Here is a 21941-nt window from a genome sequence, read left to right on the forward strand (position 1 = left end):
TACTGACCTCTAAATCTTTGAGCACAATACGTTTACTGGTCAACATTATTGGACTCCTTCCCCGTGTGTGCTTTGTCAGGGGTACACTAGGCACCGATTTCATTTTTAGGGATGGCACTATACCACCACTCCAAACAGCCCAGGAGGAGCAGCTATCAGAATGAGAGGATATTCAGCGAATGGACTAGCCTGCCCATTCCTCCCCTCCCCCTTACCCCCCAAACTTAAATCCCATCGAGCATGTGTGGTATGCACTGGGGAGAAGTACTGCAATACGTACACAGACAGCAACAACTATCCAAGAGTTTTCAACCACCCTGGTGGAGGAATGGAATAGCCTACCACAACTACTCCTTACCAATCTTGTGGTCTGCGTGGGAGCACATTGCTGAGCACACATTGTGGTGATTTCACCATGTCCTGCTTTTTGTAATGCCCAAGGGACCATCATAAATTGCAGTAACTTCAGTATAATTGTTCTATTTTAATAAAACTGTTATTTTTGTTCGTCTTATTGTATAGTTCTTTCAATTAATTTCTGTACTACACTATCTTAGTTCTTTGTATGTATGGTACCTTAATATGTACACTCATTACACATCAGTGTGTGTGTGTCATTTCTGCTCGGCATCTAACAGCCTTCCCACAAACACGGCACAAACTTTATGACCTGAGTTTTCAGCACAGTCATAACTACACCTCTAAGCGGACTATGCCTGTCAGTTTGGGCTAGCTGTTTTGTGCCACACTTCCAAAACCTGACCTGCTGCCCAGGGAAAGATAAGCACTAATAGCTTGTTCTTGCTATATGTGCTTGGAAGTGCTAATCAACCTAAAAACATACTACTACTAATGGATATTATTGTTAGTCTGCAAATGAAGTAAATACTGCTATAATTTGTTCAGTGCACTGTCCTCTATCACCAATAAAAATATCTGCACTTATAACCCATGTAAGCTAAGGATAGCTACAGGGATTCGAATCTCCTGAAAGAAGGAAAGTGAAATTTATATAAAGGTCAGGATCTGACATTGTAGTGTACAAAAAATACTGTATAATTTTAAAGAAAGTCATTAAAATGAGAGAAATCTGCACATCCTGACAAATTAATACTGCAGAGGGTAAGATTAAAACAAAGGAGAGGACAACCAGTCTCCATCACAAACTACACAACAAGGTTGTGACACATTCACAAGTTGCAAGTATTTTTAAGAATCACTTTCTAAACATAGCAAAAAAGGATTAAATTGTTCAGTTGAGAAAGCAACAGAATATGCAATGCCTACTTCTCATGTTGGCAGCTGTTCTCAATTCAAATTCTGGAATATTTACTTCGCCTTCTTTGGTGGAGTAGTTTTGGAAGGCTTTGTTTAGTAACTCTGCTTTGGCAGCACTGTCACCAATAGCATTTCTATTGCTATTGCACAGAGAAGGCATTGACTGCGTCTTGCTGCCTGCATATTTTAATATATGGCCAGAATCTCTCTGTATTATCTGCCAGGTTTCAAGACAAAGTTTCATTGTGGAAACTATTATAAGCAACTCACATTAAAGTCCACGCTAAATTTCGTGTTTCTGTAAGACATCATCAATCTTGGGGATTTTCAGTGCATTTCAATTTGGCATGCTTTTTTTGTTGTTTCTGCAACTGTGTTCCGACCCGTTTTGTGTACTAAGGGGGATCAACTCCACCATTTGTTAATTTATTTGGTATAAATCTCTCAATTGCTGTTGATAATATTTCTTTGAATTCAAGCCACATCTGGTCTACACTTAAATTGTTATTTTGGAAGGCATGGAGATTGTCTCTCAGGAAGGCATCAAGCAAATTTTTATCTGCTTCTTTTGAATAGGTTTTTTTTTGTTAATTTCTGGAGGATTTAGGAATTACGGTATTCAGACTTGCTACAACAATCATGTGTTTACTACTCCCGGTACCTGTTTTGATGCTCATTACTAGCTCAGGATTATTTGCTGCTAAGAGATCAATGTGTTTTCACAACACATGAATGGATTGCTAGAAATTATTTCTAGAGAATGCATTTAGCACAATTCCGGATGATGTTTTATGCATAACTTCAGTTTTAAACATGTATTTTCGCCAATGTATCAATGGTAAATTGAAGTCACCGCCAACTATAATTATGTGAGTTGGGTACGTGTTTGAAATTAAGACTCGGATTTTCTTTGAACATTTCAGCAATTTTATCATTCGAGTTGGGAGGTTGGTAAAAGTATCTGATTATTATTTTATTCTGGTTGTCAAGAATGACCTCTACCCATATTAACTAACAGGAACTATCTACATCAATTTCACTCCAAGATAAACTACTTCTAACAGCAACAAACACTCCACCACTAGCTGTGGTTTAGCCTATCCCTTCTGAACACATGAGGTCTTCACAAAAATTTCGGCTGAACTTATCTCTGGCTTTAGCCAGCTTTCAGTGCCTGTAACGATTTGAGCATCGTTGCTTTCTATTAGGGCTTGGAGCTCTGGTACTTTCTCAAAACGGCTACAACAATTTGCAACTGTCATACTGATGGTTCCTACATCTACGTTCTTCCTTTGTTCGACCAACACCCTTTGAGGCTGAAACCCTTTCTGTGTTTCCCCAAGACCCTCTGACCTAAAAAACTGCCCAGTACATACCACACAGCCCTGGCTATCCGTGTAGCCAGCTCCTGCATGTAATTGACTCCTGACCTATTTGGCAGAACTCTAAGTCCAATCACGCTATTGTGCACATGGAGGAATCTGCAGCCTACATGGTAGCACAACCATCTAAGTCTCTGATTCAGACCCTTCACTTGGCTCTGTACCAGAGGTCCACAATCGGGCCTGTCGACTATGCTACAAATGGTGAGCTCTGCTTTCATCTCACAAGCAAGACTGGCAGCCTTTACCACTTCTGATAGCCGCTTGAAACCAGAAATAATCTCTTCCATTCCAAAGCGACACACATCACTGGTACCGACATGAGCCACCACCTGCAGTTGGCTGCATCCTGTGCTCTTCGTGGCATTTGGAAGGACCCGTTTCACATGGAATGATTCCACTGTGTACGTACAGGGAATGCAAATTGGCTTTCTTCCCCTGCTGTTGCTGTATATTGATATCCATACCTACAACACTAAAGCAAAAAGATCTTTATTACACATTATCCAAGCTATCACTGGCTAGGAAAGGAGTAGTTTTCAAGTGTAGTTGCATATGAATAGGGCTGACAAATATACTCATTAACATTGAAACTAATCATGTATACACATCCTGTAAAGTGACTTCTTCCACACCAGTCTGATAAAAGAATCATTCAAATGATGCATGGGTCATTAACTAATCTAAATCACTATCACAGCAACAAGTGCCATCCTATGCTCTAACTTATATTCATGCTACGTGTGGCTGGAGGCTTGTTTCTCATACATTGTATGTATTATTGAGGTTGCTACCTTCCCCAAAATCCAACCAGTTACATGAAGTGCACCTTTCTGCAGAAAACATCAATTTCAATCTTTGGTCTCAACTGGTATTGGTTAAGCACAAGCAAAGTTACTAATGATAAATAGCAGGCAGTGTTTACTATTCTCCAGCTCAGGAACCCTGGATATATGAAACCAAGGTAGAAATAACTGGTCTTTCAAACATGTTCATAATTTAGCATCTCTCACACCCAAACCTCCAGATGCCAGACAGACAGACTGATACAAAATGTTGTATACCAACAGAGTATCAACCAAAACTCCGATATAGTTTGTGCTATGGGCTGTCATCCAGGAGCATGTATGTAAATGATAAATAAATAGTAACACCTGACATAAGGAGCACAGGAAAAGCATAACTACAAGCATTTATCACCTAGAGTTCCTGTGAGAAAGTCAGTAGAGCATTAGTTTGCTGTACAAAGGGTAACGAGTTTGAGTTTTACTGTAGTACATGTGAAACTGTTACATGGGACAACATGTTCCTGACATGTAAAAGCAATGTTTTATTGGAAGTCCACTTTCCCTTTATTTATTTGAAAAGAGCGAACCTATAGAGTACATTTGTAGTTTCACAGAATAAACAAACAAATGGAACAGAAAAATAAAGAAACAATTGCATCACATATGTGAATTATTATTATTATTATTATTATTATTATTTCTTTTCTTTCTCAGACATTATTATTAATATTATTATTATTATTATTATTATTAATAATAATAATAATAATAATACTTCCACACATGATGTAACTGTTTCTTTATTCTTCTGTTTTGATTGTTTACGTTTAATCTGTGGAACTATAAGTGTACTCTGTATGTTTCCTACTTTCAAATAAATTAAGCGAAAGTGGACAGTCAATAAAACATTGCTATGGACTCCAAACAGGCCTTTTACATGTCAGGAACATGTTGTCCCACAAAACAGATTCACACCTACTACAGCGCAGAAACTGTCATGATGAGGGCTCAAACTCAGGACCCTGGGTACGACGATCTAATGCTCCACAGACTTCCCCACAAGAGCTCTACACAACATATGCTCACAATTATGCATTTCCTGTGCTCTGTACTTCAGATGTTACTTATTAGTTACTATTTATGCATATTCTCCTGGACGACAGCACATGGCACAAACTATATCGGAGATTTGGTTGATACTCTGTCAATATGTGACATTTGCTACCAATCTGACTGTTTGACATCTGAAGGATTGGGTGTCAGAGGCACAATCAGTGTAAGGGATACTACGGACATGATGAACATTACATCACCATAGTTTCACGAGTGATAAAGATGTGCCCAGGATAAGTTTTACAGAGGGTGTTACCAAAAATCACAGTTCAAGGACATTGGTAGAGGAGAGGGTAAAAGGCTTGTTAAATTACTGAACTACTTTACATCCTCCCACGTGTTCACTTGTTATTCAAGAATTACTTTACTAGTTTGTGTCAACTTTAGTAGATGTATATCTCTCTGCTGAGTAGAAGTTTTTGCTGTCATTATTTGATTGTAACTATATTTAGATTCTGTTCAAAGATCCATATTTCCAGGAACATAAAAATTCACAGGACAAAATAAAATAATCCCAATAAAGAGAAAAGCCAACAGCCATCAAGCTTCAACTTCCATTTACTATGTGGAGCCACTAACTACCTCTGTCGACAGTTTCAGGGAAAGAATAGTAATTATGCTACAGTACTTCTTGTGAAAACGAAAGTTTAAGCAGCCAGGTCTTCCATCAGTAGAATGGTACAATAAATCATTCTGCGGATTGAGACTTTAGACAGAAATTACTCTGTTAATTTTAAAGAGCTGTTGATGTCTTACCTGTTCCATAACAGAATACTTCGACAGTACGATTGTACATCTCACTCATTGCTTGCATCTCTATGTGATTTCCATGAACATAATCACGTCTCTTCCTGTTAACGTACCTGTCAAAATCCTCTGTGACGTAATGAGAGAAATAATCTCCGTTAGCAGCCTGGAAAAGAAAAAAAGGGGAAATTACTTTCTCTCTCTCTCTCTCTCTCTCTCTCTCTCTCTCTCTCTCTCTGTGTGTGTGTGTGTGTGTGTGTGTGTGTGTGTGTGTGTGTGTGTGTGTGTGTGTGTGTGTGTGTGTGGGTGGGTGGGTGGGGGGGGGGGGGGGGGGCAGCAGCACTAGTTTGCGTGCATGACCAGCACTGCAAGTGAGAATTTAAAAAACAGTGTTTATTTAAAGATTACAGTTTAAGGAGTGCTGAAGATCAAAACAAAACGGTATACCTGAGCTGCTCTCCTCGCATATTGCCTTACTCAAATCCTTGGTGCACTGCCAGCTTTTCATAGAAAAAATTATTTAGGCTGAACTGGTACGTTCGTAAGCAATCTTGTTGTGACAATAGCAGAGAAATAAAAGTACAAACAAAACTATGGATGCTAAAACAAATTACTTATAAGTCATACAAAGAAATTGGCTCTAACCAATGGTTCCATTGACTCAAAAAGCAAAGGCTACTCAGAAAGTGAACTAAAATCAGTGAAATCACTTCACTTCTTTAAATTAACTTACACCACACTCAGTTAATTCCACCATCTGCAACCATGATTCTTTTCTTACCATGCTCTACATGTTCATCATCCAACAACTGTAGGACCTGTTCACTAGTATAAAATTGCACTCTTTTTGAACTTCAGTTGCAGAAACAAGAAGAACATTATGTCGAACAAGGTCAAAAAATAATTTTATGTTGCCTGACACTGATATTTAACGTTTTGAGGAGAACACAACTTTGCACCTTCTACATCCATCTCCTTGTTTACAGCTATGCTTACATCTACCTCTACTCATATACTCCATAAGCCACCTTATGGTGTGTCACTTCCGTCCTCTCCTGCTCCAGTTGCAGCACTAATTTTACTTTCATGATCTTTTTGCTAAATGTAAGTGGGAAGAAGCATTATGTTGACTGATTTTTATACGAAAATACACTCCTGGAACTTCACAATGCCAAATGCCTCTCTTTCTGTGTCTGCCACTGGAATTGGCCGAGCCTCTCCATGATCCTTTCAAACTTAATAAGTGAACAAAGTAACACAATGTGCTGCTCTTCTTTGGATCGCCTCTATTTCCTCCATAAATACTATGTGGCACAGATCCCAAACTGATGAGCAATATTCAAGTAACAGTCAAATGAGGGTTTTGGAAGATACCTCCTTTCTGGTTGGACTACACTTCCTGACAAATATTCCAGTGAATCTCTGTCTGCTACTTGCCTTATCTGCAATTAGTTTTATGTGATCATTCCACTTTAAATCACCTCATATGCATACTCTTAGATGTTTTATAGATGTGACTGATTCCAGTAACTGTTCTGCATTAGTGTAATGATACAATAATGGATCTTCCACATATTTATGCCCCAAATATTACATTTATGTTAAGGGTCAACTACCAATTTGTGTCCAAGCACTGACGATACTCTGCAGGTCTTCCTGCATTTCACTACCGTTAGCTTGTGCTGCGACTTCTTTGTACACAACAGCATCATCCGCAGAAAGCCTTGTGGAACTTCCAATGTTATCCACTAACTCATTTATGTATACACATTCCAGTCACATCAGCGTGACCACTAACTGATGTTCTATGTCAGTGTGCAATAATCACTCACAGATTGGAGGTGGCAGCACTACCAGTGGAGGGTATACATGGAGATGCAGAAAACAGTGCAGTCATTCTGAAATTTAAAACTTTTTTGGTGTACACTTTCTATAAAATGTCAAGAGGACTGCCAGGTGCTTATAACTTACTGGTACAAAATTTCGGCACAGTCTTCTGGCCACCTTCTGGCAAATACTGACGAGCAATACACTAAGATTACCTATTTAAAATCCAGCTGGCACATGAGTGGTGTCCTAGTTGGTAATGCGCACGTTGCTCAAGCGCATGTACTTCTGCTGTAAGTCTGTGCACTGCTCTGCGGATCCTCTGTGGTGGAAGCTTGCCTCTTTGATATCAAAACGACTGTCTTCACATAATAAGATCTCAGGATGATGCCAATTATGCAGAGCACTATGTTTTTATATAATCAGGTTCCGTGCAGAATTTAACTGGAAACTGCCATCTTGATACATAAGGGATTCAGACAGTCTTATTTCCTCAGCTGTTTGACGTATGGAGCACAATTTTTGTTCCATTATATTTAATTGAATGACCAGTGGAAATACAGTGTTCAGCGATAGCAGACTTATTTGCGTGAAGAGGACGCACATGCCACTGATGTACTGTAATGCAAACCTGCAAAGAGTGTGTTGTTTGCCCTATGTAAGATCTGCTGCATCTACACAGAATCCTGTAAACACCTGCTCTGAGCAACTCTACATAATCTTTAACAGTTCCCAAAAGCGCTGGTATTTTGGAATGAGGTCGAAAGATTACTTTAATTTTGTACCTTCTTAATATTCTGCATATTTTAGCTGATACATTCTCAATATACAATAAACAAGCAGTTGTCTTGAAGGCCTCATTCTCTTCCTTGTTACGTTGTTTGTAGCTCTCTCTGTACTTGTTAAGACAATTATCAGTTGTTCAGGAACACAGTTTACAGGTGTTCCAATTCATTTTCCAGGCTATATACATCTGAAATAGTATGTGCTCATTGGTTCAAGGTCTTTAGAATTCCCATCCTGTTTTGTGCATAACGGTGGCAACCAGTAGATTTAAATAAAGGTCAATATGAGTGGCCTTTCTAAACACTGAACGCCAAATTGTGCCCTCACTCTTAGGTCACACCAAGACGTCTAAAAATGGCAAGCAACCACCTTTCTCCAGCTCCACAGTAAATTTCACTTTTTTCCAAGTATGGAGTTCAGAAAATGAAGGAACTCATGGAAACTGTCCATGTGGCCAAACTATAAAACTGTCATCAACATATCGCCAAAGTACTGTCGGTTTTGAAATAGCCAAGACAAATGTTGGTTTCTCCAGTTCTTCCATGGAAGATTTGGGGCTCAGTTATCAGTGGATCAGTGGAAATACGACTGTGTGAATCCCTTATGAATCGAGACAGCAGTTTCCAGTTAAATACTGCATGGGAGCCGATTACAGAAATGCTTTGCGCTCTGCATAATCGGCGCTGTCCTGTGATCTTACTGCGCGAAGACAATTATTTTGATATCGAAGAGGCAAGCTTTCACTATGGAGGGCATGCAGAGTGGCACACAGATTTACAGCAGAAGCAATTGTGCTCAAACAATGCATGTGCAATGCCAACTAAGATACCATGCATGTGCCAGTGGGATTTTAAATAGGGGAGCTTAGTATTGCTCATCAGTATTCACCTGAGGATGGCCAGAACACACTGCTCCAAAATATCATACTAGCATGCTACAGACATTCAGCCATTCTCCCAAAATTTTATAGAAAAATGCAGTCATCATCATAATGCGTAAACAGTGTGTGTCATCTGGCATCCAAATAGGCATGATCTTGGGCTATCGGGCCAAGAGTGGAAGCGTTTCCAAAATAGCTAACTTATCTGCTGAGCCCGAGTTTGAATAAGGTCATGATATATTACCATCTTTATATTTTTAACTCAATTAGCTACAATTTTTTTTATTTCTTGTTGATGGTTCACAACAAGCTTGTTTTGTCACATGTGCCATTTTCAAGTGTTCCTCTTGACATTACATTTATATATTTTTTTATTCTATGTCTATTTAATAGTACTATGACTTTCTATCTTACATAACATTTGTGTATAGATGGGGTTACATCCATAAAACATCTTGCAACATAAGTTATTTTAGGTACTACATTGTTAACATAGGTCACTTATTTACATTCTATAGAAATTTGTTTTTGTCAGTTATCTATTTACTTTTCCTATTAATATAATAGAGGGAAACATTCCACGTAGGAAAAATATATCTAAAGACAAAGATGATGTGACTTACCAAATGAAAGTGCTGGCAGGTCGACAGACACACAAACACAAACATACACCAAAATTCCAGCTTTCGCAACTGACGGTTGCTTCGTCAGGAAAGAGGGAAGGAGAAGGAAAGATGAAAGGATGTGGGTTTTTAGGGAAAGGGTAAGGAGTCATTCCAATCCCGGGAGCGGAAAGACTTACCTATTTGTCTGCTTGTGTCTGTGTATGTGCGGATGGGTGTGTGTGTGTGTGTGTGTGTGTGTGTGTGTGTGTGTGTGTGTGTGTGTGTGTGTGTGTACCTGTCCTTTTTTCCCCCCAAGGTAAGTCTTTCCGCTCCCGGGATTGGAATGACTCCTTACCCTTTCCCTAAAAACCCACATCCTTTCATCTTTCCTTCTCCTTCCCTCTTTCCTGACGAAGCAACCGTCGGCTGTGAAAGCCGGAATTTTGTGAGTATGTTTGTGTTTGTTTGTTTGTGTGTCTGTCGACCTGCCAGCACTTTCATTTGGTAAGTCACATCATCTTTGTTTTTAGATACTTTTCCTATCATGTCAATAAAGTTTCCCAGATAATTTTTGTGTTTGTTTAGGGTGTCATTTGGATCTACCTCTGTGTGTGCATAAATTTCTAGATCTTCCAAAATGTTCACGGTTTGACCTTCGGGTAACCAGTGTAGAATTTTCAAAGCACTTTTGATTGTGTTCATTCTATGATTTTTGTTTTGTAAGTGTACGTAAAAACTGGATTGATCACTTTCACAAGCTTTTGTGTGGTCTTCAGATCTACATCTACATCTACACACTGCAAACCACCGTGAGGTGCATGGCAGAGAGCATGTCCCACTGTACCAGTTATTAGTATTTCTTCCTGTTTCATTCTTGTATGGAGTGCGAGAAGAATGACTGACTGAATGTCATTGTGTGTGCAGTAATTATTGTAATCTTATCCTCATGATCTCCATGTGAGCGATACATAAGGGTTGTATATTCCTAGAGTGCTCATTTAAAGACAGTTCTTGAAACTTTGTTAACAGACTTTTGTGGGATAGTTTATGTCTATCTTCAAGAGTCTTCCAGTTGAATTCCTTCAGTGTTTCTGACACACACTCCCATGGATCAAACAAACCTGTGACCATTTGTGCTGGCTTTCTCTGATACTAAAACTTCTCCCTGTTAGTCCAATGTAAAAACTGTTGCAGTCACCACAGGAAACGCTGTATGCACCTGAATTAGAAAAGATAGGGATGTTCCTCTTTCCTGATCTCATCTTTCTTTGTAAGTTATTGATAGAGCGAAATGCTAGTTGTACTTTTTTGTATTCCCTAACAATTTGTTTATTTTGTGCGATATGTTGGCTATATATGTTGTTGGTACATATGTCAATCTGGCTTTGGTTTTGCCCAATCTTTTCAATGTTACATCTTTATGTATGTTGTCTGCTTTAGGTTTAGTATGGTCTTTGTAGATTTTGAGTAGTATAGCTGGCTCGAAATTGTTTTTTGTGCTAAATATTGTAGTTATGTAATTTCATTTTTAATTGTGTGTTCTTCAAGCGGTAAATTTACGATTCTATTGATCATCAATTTAAAATATGCATACTTACGCAACCTGGGGTGTCAAGAATTTTTATTGATGATGCCTGTAGTTTTGGGTTTTCTGTAACTTTCAAATTTGTATTGATTATCATCATTGGTTATTTCTACATACAAACAAAGTTGAGATCAGGAAAGGGCAACATCCTTATCTAATCCATGTGTACACAAAATTTCCTGTAATGACTGCAATAGTTTTCACATTGGACAAACAGGAAGAAGTTTTAGTATCAGATTTAGAGAAGACACAAGAGATCATGAAAGCAACCAATCAAGTTTTTACCTACACTAAGTAAACAGAAACCATAGTGAAACATAATCGAAAACACTTTCAAAATTTTACATAGGATATCAAAAGATAAAGGTTTAACAGTCTGGAGGAATTAGAAATTTATCCACACAGAAATATGTATCAGAATGACATTCTAAACAGACGGACATCAAACATAAAAAATACCCGTAAAACTTTATTGGCATAATAGGCAAAGAAAAGGGATGAACACTACACAAAAAACAACAAACAACATTATGATTGCACATCTACATAATACACAATATCTCTAGCAGAAAATATTTCTGACTACTTAAGATATAACTTACTAGTTAACATAAAACATCATTGGAATGCTCTGTCATTTTACAGCTGTCAAAAAATTTCTACAGAATTTAAGTGTGTGTCCAGTGTTAACAGTAAAAGAACTGGATTCCCAAGATGTTTTAGGTTTTGTTTTGGTATAAGGTACAAAAACAACTAAGACCATACACGCCATTGTGAGAACACAAACACGAAGGAGGAATTACAAGTGACTACATGGTAAGCCTAATCGACAGAAGGAAAGACAGCTGAAAACAGAGATTTTCTCTTGGAAAAAAGTCCATAAAATACACCATAGAGACAACAGAGGTCCTGAACTGAAGATTAAATGTCCTTCGCGATATTGTTATGATGGATAAAAAGTAAAACGAGGCTGATATCTGTGTGTCCTTGCTAAAATGGCCGATAACTCAAACAGCAGACGTAAATAAGAACCCACTGACAGACAGCAACACAGAGATTGAAAGGAATGGAAGAAGTAACGGGTCGAGGTAGGATGACTGCAGCTTTGGCAGCCGTGTCAGTGGCGTCGTTTACCATCAGACCAATGTGATTAGGGACCCACATAAACATCACAGTGGCGCCATCAAGAGTGGGCAAGTGAAAGTTCTCTTGGACCCATTGCATTAAGGGATGGACGGTGTACAGCACACAGAGACTCTAAAGGGCAGTGAGGGTGTTAGGGCAAATGACAAAATTGGAAAATACTTAGCAGTGTTCCGGAAGCCAATATCGAAAATCGTCGGTGCCAATGACGAAGGCACACCCAACACCCAACACCACGGTCAGTTGGAGAGCTATCAGTGTACACAAAGGTACTATCATGACGTTCCGTACGAAGGTTGAGAAACTTACAGGGATAGAGTGAGTCTGGAGTAGTGTTCTTAGGAAGTGAATAAAGTCCAAGGAACACAGGCCGCTGTACGAAGCCAATGTGGGGAAGGGTTCACACCCATCAGGAAAGTGGCAGGTAGCATGAAGTTAAGCTTCTGGAGCAATAGCCGAAAGTGAACTCGAGGAGGTAACAGAAGAGAGATGCGCCCCATACTGGTGGCCAATGGAGTCATCAAAGGAGGTGGCATAGGACTGGTGGACAGGCATGGCAGACCAACGGCATGCAAATCTGCTGAGGAGAACATCACGTTCGTATGATAGCAGTAGTTCGGCAGCTTCTGCATATCGACTCTCAACCGGGCTAGTGTAAAGGTACCAGTGGCCAAACACATGCCACAATGGTGGACTGTATTGAGATGGCATAAGGTGGACAGACGTGCAGACGTATAAATGAAACACCAGCGGAAGAGCAACAGGCCCAAGATGTAAAGACTGTGGAAGAAACCCACTGCACTGAAAGAAATTCATACAAGCAATTCTGTCAGTGGAAAAGCAAAAACCATTGTTGATGCTCCATGAGTAAAAACTACCAAGACAACACTAAAGACACTGCTCACGGACATAAGTCTGTGGAGAACTGCAACAGATGGCAAAATCGTCAATGAAAGGGGAGCCGGAGATGCCAGCAGGAGACAGGCCACAAGAGGGTTTACAGCGATACCAAATATGATGACCCTCTGGATGAGGCATTGAGGCACACCGTTTTCCTGGATAAAGGTGTCCAACAAGGCAGAACCCATTCATACCTTGAAAACATGGTCTTTTAAAAATTCCTTAAGGAAATGGGGCAGGCAGCCTCAGAAGCCCCACATGTGAAGAGTACGGAGGATACTAGTCCTCCAGCAGGTGTCGTAGGCTTTCTCCAAACAAGAAACATGGCCACAGTCTGGTATTTCCGCAGAAAACCATTCATGACATTGGTTGACAAAGTAACATGCACAGTGCTGTGCTCGAAATCCACATTGTGCAGTGGTTAGTAAATTGCGAGACTCAAGCCAGCATACCAGGTGGGCATGACTCATACATTCCATCACCTCGCAAAACCAACTGGTGGGAGAAATGGGGCAGTAGCTAGATGGAAGGTGTTTGTCCTTACTGGGCTTAGGTATGGGTATGACAACAGCTTCACTACAGCATCTGGGAAATGTGCCCTCTGCCCAGGTGCGATTGTATGTATGAAGGAGAAAGTGATTGCCCACAAGAAGAATGTGCTGCAACATTGGAATGTGAACATCGTCCGGTCCTGGGGCAGAGGATTGGGATGGAGTGAGAGCATCATGATCTAGGTCCCTAATAATAAAAGTGGCATTGTAGCACTCACAATTATGAGAAAAGAAGGGAATTTCCCAAGCCTCCTCCACTTGTTTCCAATGGAGGGAGGCAGAGTGATAGTGGGTGGAGCTCAAAATCTTCGCAAAATAGTAGCCCAAGGTGTTGGAGATAGTAATAGAGTCCACTATGAAATCATCTGCTACGGTCAGGCCCGAAAGTGGGGAATCGATCTTGGTCCCAGAGAGCCATTCGAGTTTGGCCCACATCAAGGAAGAGGGAGTGGAACTGTTAAAAAGAACCAGCCAATGAAAACCAGCTAGCTTTTTTGCTATCCCGAAGAATGCAACAACACTGCACATGTAACTGTTTATGATGAATACAGTTTGCCATCATAGAATGATGGTTAAAAATCTGGAGAGTACATCTCCATGTGTGAATTGTGTGGCACATCTCAGTCCACAAAGGGACCGGGACATGGGATGGTAAAGATGAAGTGCAAAGAATGGAACATACTGCGGCGGTAAGGATAATGTTTGTAAGGTATTCTACTTGTCCATCACAACTGGGGAAAAGTTGTTTGTTATAGGCTGCCAGAGAGGGGTAAAGCCTCCAGTCGGCGTTAAAAAGCTGCCATTTGGGTTTGCACAAATGTAAGGTAGGAATCAGCAAATGGATAGCACATAGGAAATGGTCACTCAAGTATGTGTCAGAGAACAGACCACTCAAGATGATGGGCAAGCTGGGCAGTGCAGAATGAGGGGCCAAATGGGAATGGGTGTACGTGGAGTCTGAAAGGAACATGGGTGCTCCAGTGTTAAGGCACATGAGGACGAGTTGATCGAGACGGTAAGCTCAGAGGACACCTCTCTGTCAGGTTCTGGGAGAGCCCCACAGGGGATGGTACACATTAAAGTCACTGAGCAGCAAAAAGGGATGAGGGAGTTGATCAATAAGCTGGAGAAAGTCTGCCCTGATGACAACGAATGACAGAGGAATGTAAATGGTACAAAAAGAAAAGGTGAAACGAGGAAGGAAAATGCAGACTGCAACAGCTTGTAGCTGGGTGTTCAGGAAGATGATTTGATTACAAATGTCATCCTGAATGAGCTGCATGGCTCTCCCATGCTGTTCTCGAGGGGAAGATCAAAGCGGACAAAGAAATGTGAGAGGCGAAAGTGATTTTCAGGATGCAATTTTGTTTCCCGGAGGCAGAGAACAACTGGATGCTGTGATTCCAAGAGCAGCTAGAATTCCTCCGTGTTGGATCTAAGGCCACGAATGTTCCATTCATTGGAGGTGAATCATGACGGGGAAAGGCAAAGGGGAAAAAATGAAGGGGTGTCACCTTGGTGGCTGCACAGTGCCAGCCTTCAAAGACACACTGCTGCAGGGCACAGATGTTGGAGGGTCTGGGTTCATGAAATCTATAGAGGTATTGGCATTCTCAACTGGTCAGTCTGTGTTGTCCTGGGCAGAAAAACTGTTGGCAGTGCGCACTGGTGATACTGAAGAGGGCCAGGAGATGTCATCACATGGTGACACCACTGAAGAGGACCTCTGAGTTGGCAAAAAAGAATATCGTTTGCCTTTGTTTGAATATCTGGAGCCTTTACAGCTGGCACATGAAGATTCGGATGTTTTGTTGGCTGGAGGACTGTAAAAAGTCTTTGTGGGAGTCTTCTTTCCATCCTGACCAACCTGCTGGTTGGGTAGCAGGTGATTTTGCTGTGCAAGGCAAAAATTTGGTGGCTTCTTGCACAGCTAGAGGAGAAGGAGACAGGGATGCTAATGTAACACTGGGCAATTTTACAACTGCGGTGCTGAACACGAGGACGAAAGTCTGTGTGGCCATGTCCTTTGTGGATGGAGATGTAGCAAGAACAGTACTGTAAGTGCCAGATGGCAAAATGCAGGGTTTCCAACTAGCCAACAACTTGTGAGCAACAGGGTAAATCACTTTTTCCTTCACCCAGATCTCCTGGACAGCCCACTCGTCAAGATACACAGGACATTCAGGTTACACATTTCGCCAGGTGTCAACAGGACATTTGAATGTGGTTGTAACAATGACACTGGTAGCAGCACATCGGGTTTGGAATGTACAGTCAGACTTTGATGACTTCAAAACCTGCTTTTACCTTTTCATGGTAGCACTACTCTATCACACACGAGAAAAAGAGTGCATGTGGGCACTAAGGATGCATCTACCTTTTTCATCACCCAATGGACTGCAGTGACACACTGATCGGAGGGGTAAGTTAGGATTTCTGCCTCAGTCAGACCATCAAGCAGCCTAGCGTAAATAACACCACCCGAAGAATTCCACATTCGATGGGCCTCAACAAACAGGATAGCCGTGGAGGAGCAAAGCTGCAAGTAGTCGTTGGGCTTGAGACAAGTTGTCTCCAAAGGCAAAGTGTCATTGGGTAAAAGAGCAAGATTCCACAGGACCGGCAACTGCATCAACAACTTTCTGAATAATAAATGAATTTACCGTAGCAAAAGTCTGACCTCCTTCGTACATGAAACCATGTGGAACCAACATGCAGCTGGCAGGGTCTTTGAATCATTAGCCTCAGCCTGTTCACGTTAAATAGACATATACTGAGATGATGATGATTGGCTCATTCCAAGAAAATCCCCCACGATTGTCAGTGTCTCCGATGGCATGCTCCTTCCAATGCCTCCGCCCCCCCCTCCCCCCCCCCCCACCCAGATGGGGGCTAGGAATAACGCAGTACCTATAGTCACCTGTTACATGTCAGATGCATGGGCTGGCCTTCAGGAATGCATAGGAGGAAGAAGAAAAAGAGTACCCTCAAATACCGAAGTGGAGGAAGGTTACGAAAAGTAGAACGAAGAAAGAAAAAACAAACAAAAAACAATGGAGAGGCCGTTCAGATGTCAGGCTACTGAAAATACAGGAATATTCCCAAAAAATATCCCAGCCATGTTCCCCGAGGGAGGGAAAAAAGAATAGCAGGATGACAGACATGCAGCATGGAAGAGAAAAGTGCTGCAAAGGCTGGGTCTCCATGGTACCAAGCATGAACTCACCACGAAGAGGTGAGCCCACTGGCGGGAAGATGATTTATGTGCATCACTCCTCCTTGATACTAGTGTTATATAAAAGCATCTAATAGTAATATACATAGACATAGAATAAAACAATATATAAATGTAATGTCAACAGGTATATTTGAAAATGGCACATATGCCAAAAGAAGCTTGTTATGAACCTATGTAATCAACAAGAAATAAATAATTTGCAGCTAATTTTGTCAGAGGCATAAAGAAGTTTGTAAACTGTTCATGAGCTGCCATAATTAAAGTATTCTGTGCACAGTGAAATGCTGCTATCCTAAACTGGCACTGCCGCAACTATGATGCACCGTGGGCCATACGTGACAGGGATGAACAACGGCTTAGAGATTCGCAGGGGCAAAGACACATGCAACTGGAGGGCAACTGACTGCTCAGATGAACTGAGGGGTTACCACAGTGCCTCCTCAATGACCATTCAGTGTGTGTGGGCCCTTGCAGTAGGCGCACGGTTCACGCACCCGTGCTTACTGATATTCATCAATGATGAAGGGTGGAATTTGCTCACCAATACTGCTACTGGATGTCCACCAAATGACAACAGAAGGATCTTTTTAGATGAATCACGTTTCATGCTCCATCAGCATCTGAAAGCAAACACTCTGCAAAAATTGTTGAAAGGGTCCAGGCCAGATGAGGAAGCATAATGATCTTTGGAATGTTTTTGTGTCATTCCCCTGGCAATCTTCTCATTTTGGAAGGCACAGTGGATCAACCGAAGTATGCACCTATCCTTGGGGACCATGTCCACTCCCACATGCACTTTGCTTTTCCTCAGCACACTGGTGTCTACCAGCAGGGCAATTCAATGTGTCACACAGCTCGCAGTATACATGCGTGGTTCATAGAGCATCAGGGGGAGTTTACTGTACTCCCCTGCCCACTAAACTTCCTGAATTTAAAGCCAGTCGAAAATCTGTGGGACCACCTTGATCAGGCTGTTCACACCACAGCTCTTCAACAGGAAAACCTAGCACAACTGGCCATGGCAATGGAGTCTATATCCTTGTTGGTACCTTCCAGAACCTCACTAACACACTTCCTGCATGTCTCGCGGTGGTCTGTGCTGCAAAAGGTAGTTATTCAGGCTTTTGAGAAGTGGGCACAATAATGAGACTGGACAGCGTATATTTTGGAAAATAATGGTCCTATAACACCACTATGGGATACAATTGAAGTTATTTTTATGCCTTATGATTTTTCTCAGTTGAGAATGATAGGCTCTGTTTTTTTTTTACAAAACTGTTAAGGCTTTCGTAGTCACTTATTGAAAAATTGCCTGTTGGCTTCTGTCTCAGGTTCCTTGGCCAATGCTCATTTGACGATTTTTGATATTTTGCCAGCACAAGTGGCCGACTTTGTCAAAGTTTTAACCTTCATTGCTGGTGACACACTGGAGTCAAGCTCATGGCCGTAGGTTGTATGTACCTGTTACACCAAAGCCCCAGGGATTTTTTGTGGTAATTACTGATGTGATTCTCTCCTTGTTACCTACAATGGCCACTTGCTGAAGCACACGAATCCGGGATCCGTTCACCTTCAGGCTTTCCACTTTCTTGTTGAAACTATTGTCACATTTATGGATTTCTATAGCTTCATGGAACTAGCAGATGTTCAGTGATCCTAGTGTTTACTGATTGTCCAGTCATTCCAACATAGGCTTTTTCACATGTACATGATATGTGATACATTCCCGACATTGCAAGTAGGTCCCTTTGGTCCTTCACCAATGAGAGAAACACTTTGATCACCTTTGTCAGTTTATAAATAGTTTTTATGCCATGTTTGCACAAGACATGGGTGATTCTGTCCATCACTCTGAGAATGTATGGCAGAAAGGCCATACCCAACATTTCTTCTTCAAATGTGTCTCCTTGCCAAGAGTTTGAATCTGTGATACTTCTTATGTAGCTAATGAAGTACCCACTGCTCCTCAGAACACTTCCCAAATGCTGCATCTCGCGTCTAAGGTGCTGTGGCTCATATATTAACCTTGGGTGCGTTATGAGTATATTAATCATCCCTTTTTTCTGGTTCACATGGTGATTTGAGTGTTTGTGCAAGCATCGGTCCTTGTGTGTCAATTTTTGATACATGATGCGCCTCAGGTTTTCACCATTCCTTGTAGCCAGAACATCAAGAAAGTATATCTGTTCATCCTTTTCTACCTCCACAGTCAATTTTATGTTGGCATGTAGCCGGCTAGGTGTCTTAGGAAGTCACTGAGCTGTTCCCCACCATGGCTCCACATAGGTCTCATCACATTTGTGCTACACCTTAGGTTTACAAGGTGCCAAGTCCAACATGTGTTTCAAAATGTTGGCCACTACCGGACTACGTGGATTACCCACAGCAACAATTTCCAACTGTTCACAGAAGTTTCCATTCGGCATCTAATAGCGTGTGGTGAGTCGTGCACTAAAAAAGATCTGTTTGCTTCAAACTCTTCAATTCAGTCTCTCAGCTGGTCTGATGTTTCATAATCTCTTACTTTTGTTCATTAGGTGGCATTCTGGAGCTGCATCTAATACTTTCCAGAAGTCAAGGAACAGAGCATCAACCTGGGTGCTGGCATCTACCGCTTTCTGGATCAAGTGGACATACACGATGAACTAGATTTCACACACCTGTTGTTTTTCGAACTGTTGTTAATTTCTACAGAGGAGATTTTTCTCTATAAATGTCATAATATGTTTATACAACATGTTCCAAAATTCTACAGCAGACTGATACCACAGATATATGCGTCTATAGTTTGGAGCTTCTGTTCAATGACCTTTCTGGAAAACAGGAATGACCTGGGCTGTTTACCAGTCACCAGAAATGCTTCACTCCTCCAGCCACCTATGGTACATGGCTGTTAGAAGATATCTAGCTCTTCACATACTCTACGTAGAATCGCGACTGGTACCGCAGCAGGTCCAGTGGCCTTTCTTCAACTGAGTGGTTTCAGTTGCTTTTCTATCACAAGGTTACAATTTTGATATATGTCATTTTGACATTTGTGCAAAGATTTAGAGGAGGAACTACAGTACAATATTCCTCTGTGAAGCAGTTTTGGATAAAGATGTTTAGTATTGTGGCCCTCTCTGTATCATCCTCCCTTTTCGATGCCATTACAGTCACAGCATGTCTGGACAGATGGCTTCTATCTGTTTACTGGAACATAAGACCAAGACTTCTTAAGCTTTCCTGTCAAGTCAGGGGATAATATTCCTTTTGAATATGCCGAACACAGCACACAAGACCTGCCCTGATGCTAATTTTGGTTTTGTTCAATTTTTGTTTATCTGTGTGGATGTGGCTACATTTAAATTCACAGTGAAGCTCTCTCTACTTTCGTAGCAGCTTTCTAACATGGCTGTCAAGCCATAGTGGGTCATTTCCATCCATCAAGTTTGCTCGGCACATACCTCTTTGAGACCTGTTACGCAATACTGTTGACCTTTGTCCACTGATACTCAACACTGTCAGTGTTGTAGGTGAAATTTTCATTCTGACTACTCTACTCCTCTTCAGCCCCCTCCCCCTTTTCACATCTGCCACCAAATCCTGCCTCCCCAACCTCCTCTCAACTCCCACCTGTCTTCCTACTCCTCTCCCTTCTCTCTATCCTCCTCCTCCTCCTCCTCCTCCTCCCCCCCTCCTTTTCTCTTTCCAAGTCATCATACTTAGCACAACAGGAGGTTGTTGGTTCTTTCCTTCACAGTATTTCTTTCCACACAGTAAGTAGTATGCATACCAAGTTCGGATTCTTTTTTTTACCTCTGGCTTTGCTCATGTACACACAATTCATTCGGGAATTTATCTTCTCTCTCAGTACACATGCTGCCTTCTAATCTCTTCCAGAGACTAACAAGATGAATTGTTCAAGTCCTTGGAGTAGTTGATGGCACAGGAGCATGAACAAATTGCACTACATCTACATGGCTACTCTGAAAATCACACTCGAGTGCCTGGCAGAGGGTTCATCGAATCACCTTAACAATAATTCTCTGTTATTCCACTCTCGAACAGGATGCAGAAAAAACAAACTCTTTCTGTGTGAGCTCTTATTTCCCTTGTTTGCTTATGATTCTCATTTCTCCCTATGTCGGTTGGTGTCAACAAAATATTTTCACATTCAGAGGATGAAGTCGGTGACAAACTTTGTTAGAAGCTCCCAGTACAATGAAAATGTCTGTTTTAATTATGTCCACCCCACATTCTGTATCATTTTCATGACACTCTCCCCTATTTTCTAATAATACAAAATGTGCTGCCCTTTTCTGAACTTTCTCTATGTACTCTGTTAATCCTATCTGATAAGGATCCCACACAGTGGAGCAGTACTCCAAAAGAGAATGGACAAGTGTAGTGTAGGCAGTACCTTTTGTAGATATGCTGAGTCTTCTAAATGTTCTGCCAATAAATTGCAGTCTTTGGTTTTCCTCCTAACACATTTTGTGCGTGTTCTTTCCAAATTAAGTTGACTGTAGTTGTAATTCCTAGATATTTAGTAGAATTAACAGACTTTAGATTCAACTTATTTATTGTGTAACCAAAGTTTAGTGGATTCCTTTTTGCACTCAAGTGGTTGACCTCACATTTTTCATTATTTAGGGTCAACTGTCAATTGTCATACCATACAGATAGCTATCTAAATTGGTTTGCAGTTAGTTTTGATCGCATGATTACTTGACTAGATGATAAATGACAGCATCACCTGCAAATGAAGACACCTGCTCAGATTGTGTCTTAAATCATTTTTAGAGATAATGAACAACAGAGGGCCTGTAACATTATCTTGGGGAATGCCAGAAATAACTTCTGTTTTACTCGATCACTCCCCATCAATTACTAAGAACTGTGACCTCTCTGAACGAAATCACAAATCAGTCTGATATCTGAGACAATATTCCACAAGCATGCAACTTGATTGCAAGCCGCTGTGGTGTCAAAAGTCTAGAAATATAGAATCATTTTCAAATCCTTTGTCGATAGCACTCAACACTTCGTCTGAGTATAGAGCTAGTTGTGTTCCACAAGAATTATGTTTTCTAAATCCGTGTTGACTGTGTCAAAAGACCGTTCTCTCTGATGTAA

At 41.0% G+C, this 21941-nt stretch overlaps 1 protein-coding gene across 2 annotated transcripts in view; it reads right to left on the reverse strand.

Moving 5' to 3' along the window:
* LOC124554734 (OTU domain-containing protein 5) overlaps positions 1-21941 on the reverse strand; it is a 93696-nt gene that overhangs the window by 9517 nt on the left and 62238 nt on the right. For both annotated transcript variants that reach the window (XM_047128384.1, XM_047128383.1), the window contains exon 5: positions 5318-5474. In XM_047128384.1, the coding sequence (XP_046984340.1) occupies positions 5318-5474 (157 nt within the window). The remainder of the gene's footprint in view (positions 1-5317; positions 5475-21941) is intronic.

The sequence above is a fragment of the Schistocerca americana genome, chromosome X (assembly GCF_021461395.2).
Source record: "Schistocerca americana isolate TAMUIC-IGC-003095 chromosome X, iqSchAmer2.1, whole genome shotgun sequence".
NCBI classification, from domain to species: domain Eukaryota; kingdom Metazoa; phylum Arthropoda; class Insecta; order Orthoptera; family Acrididae; genus Schistocerca; species Schistocerca americana.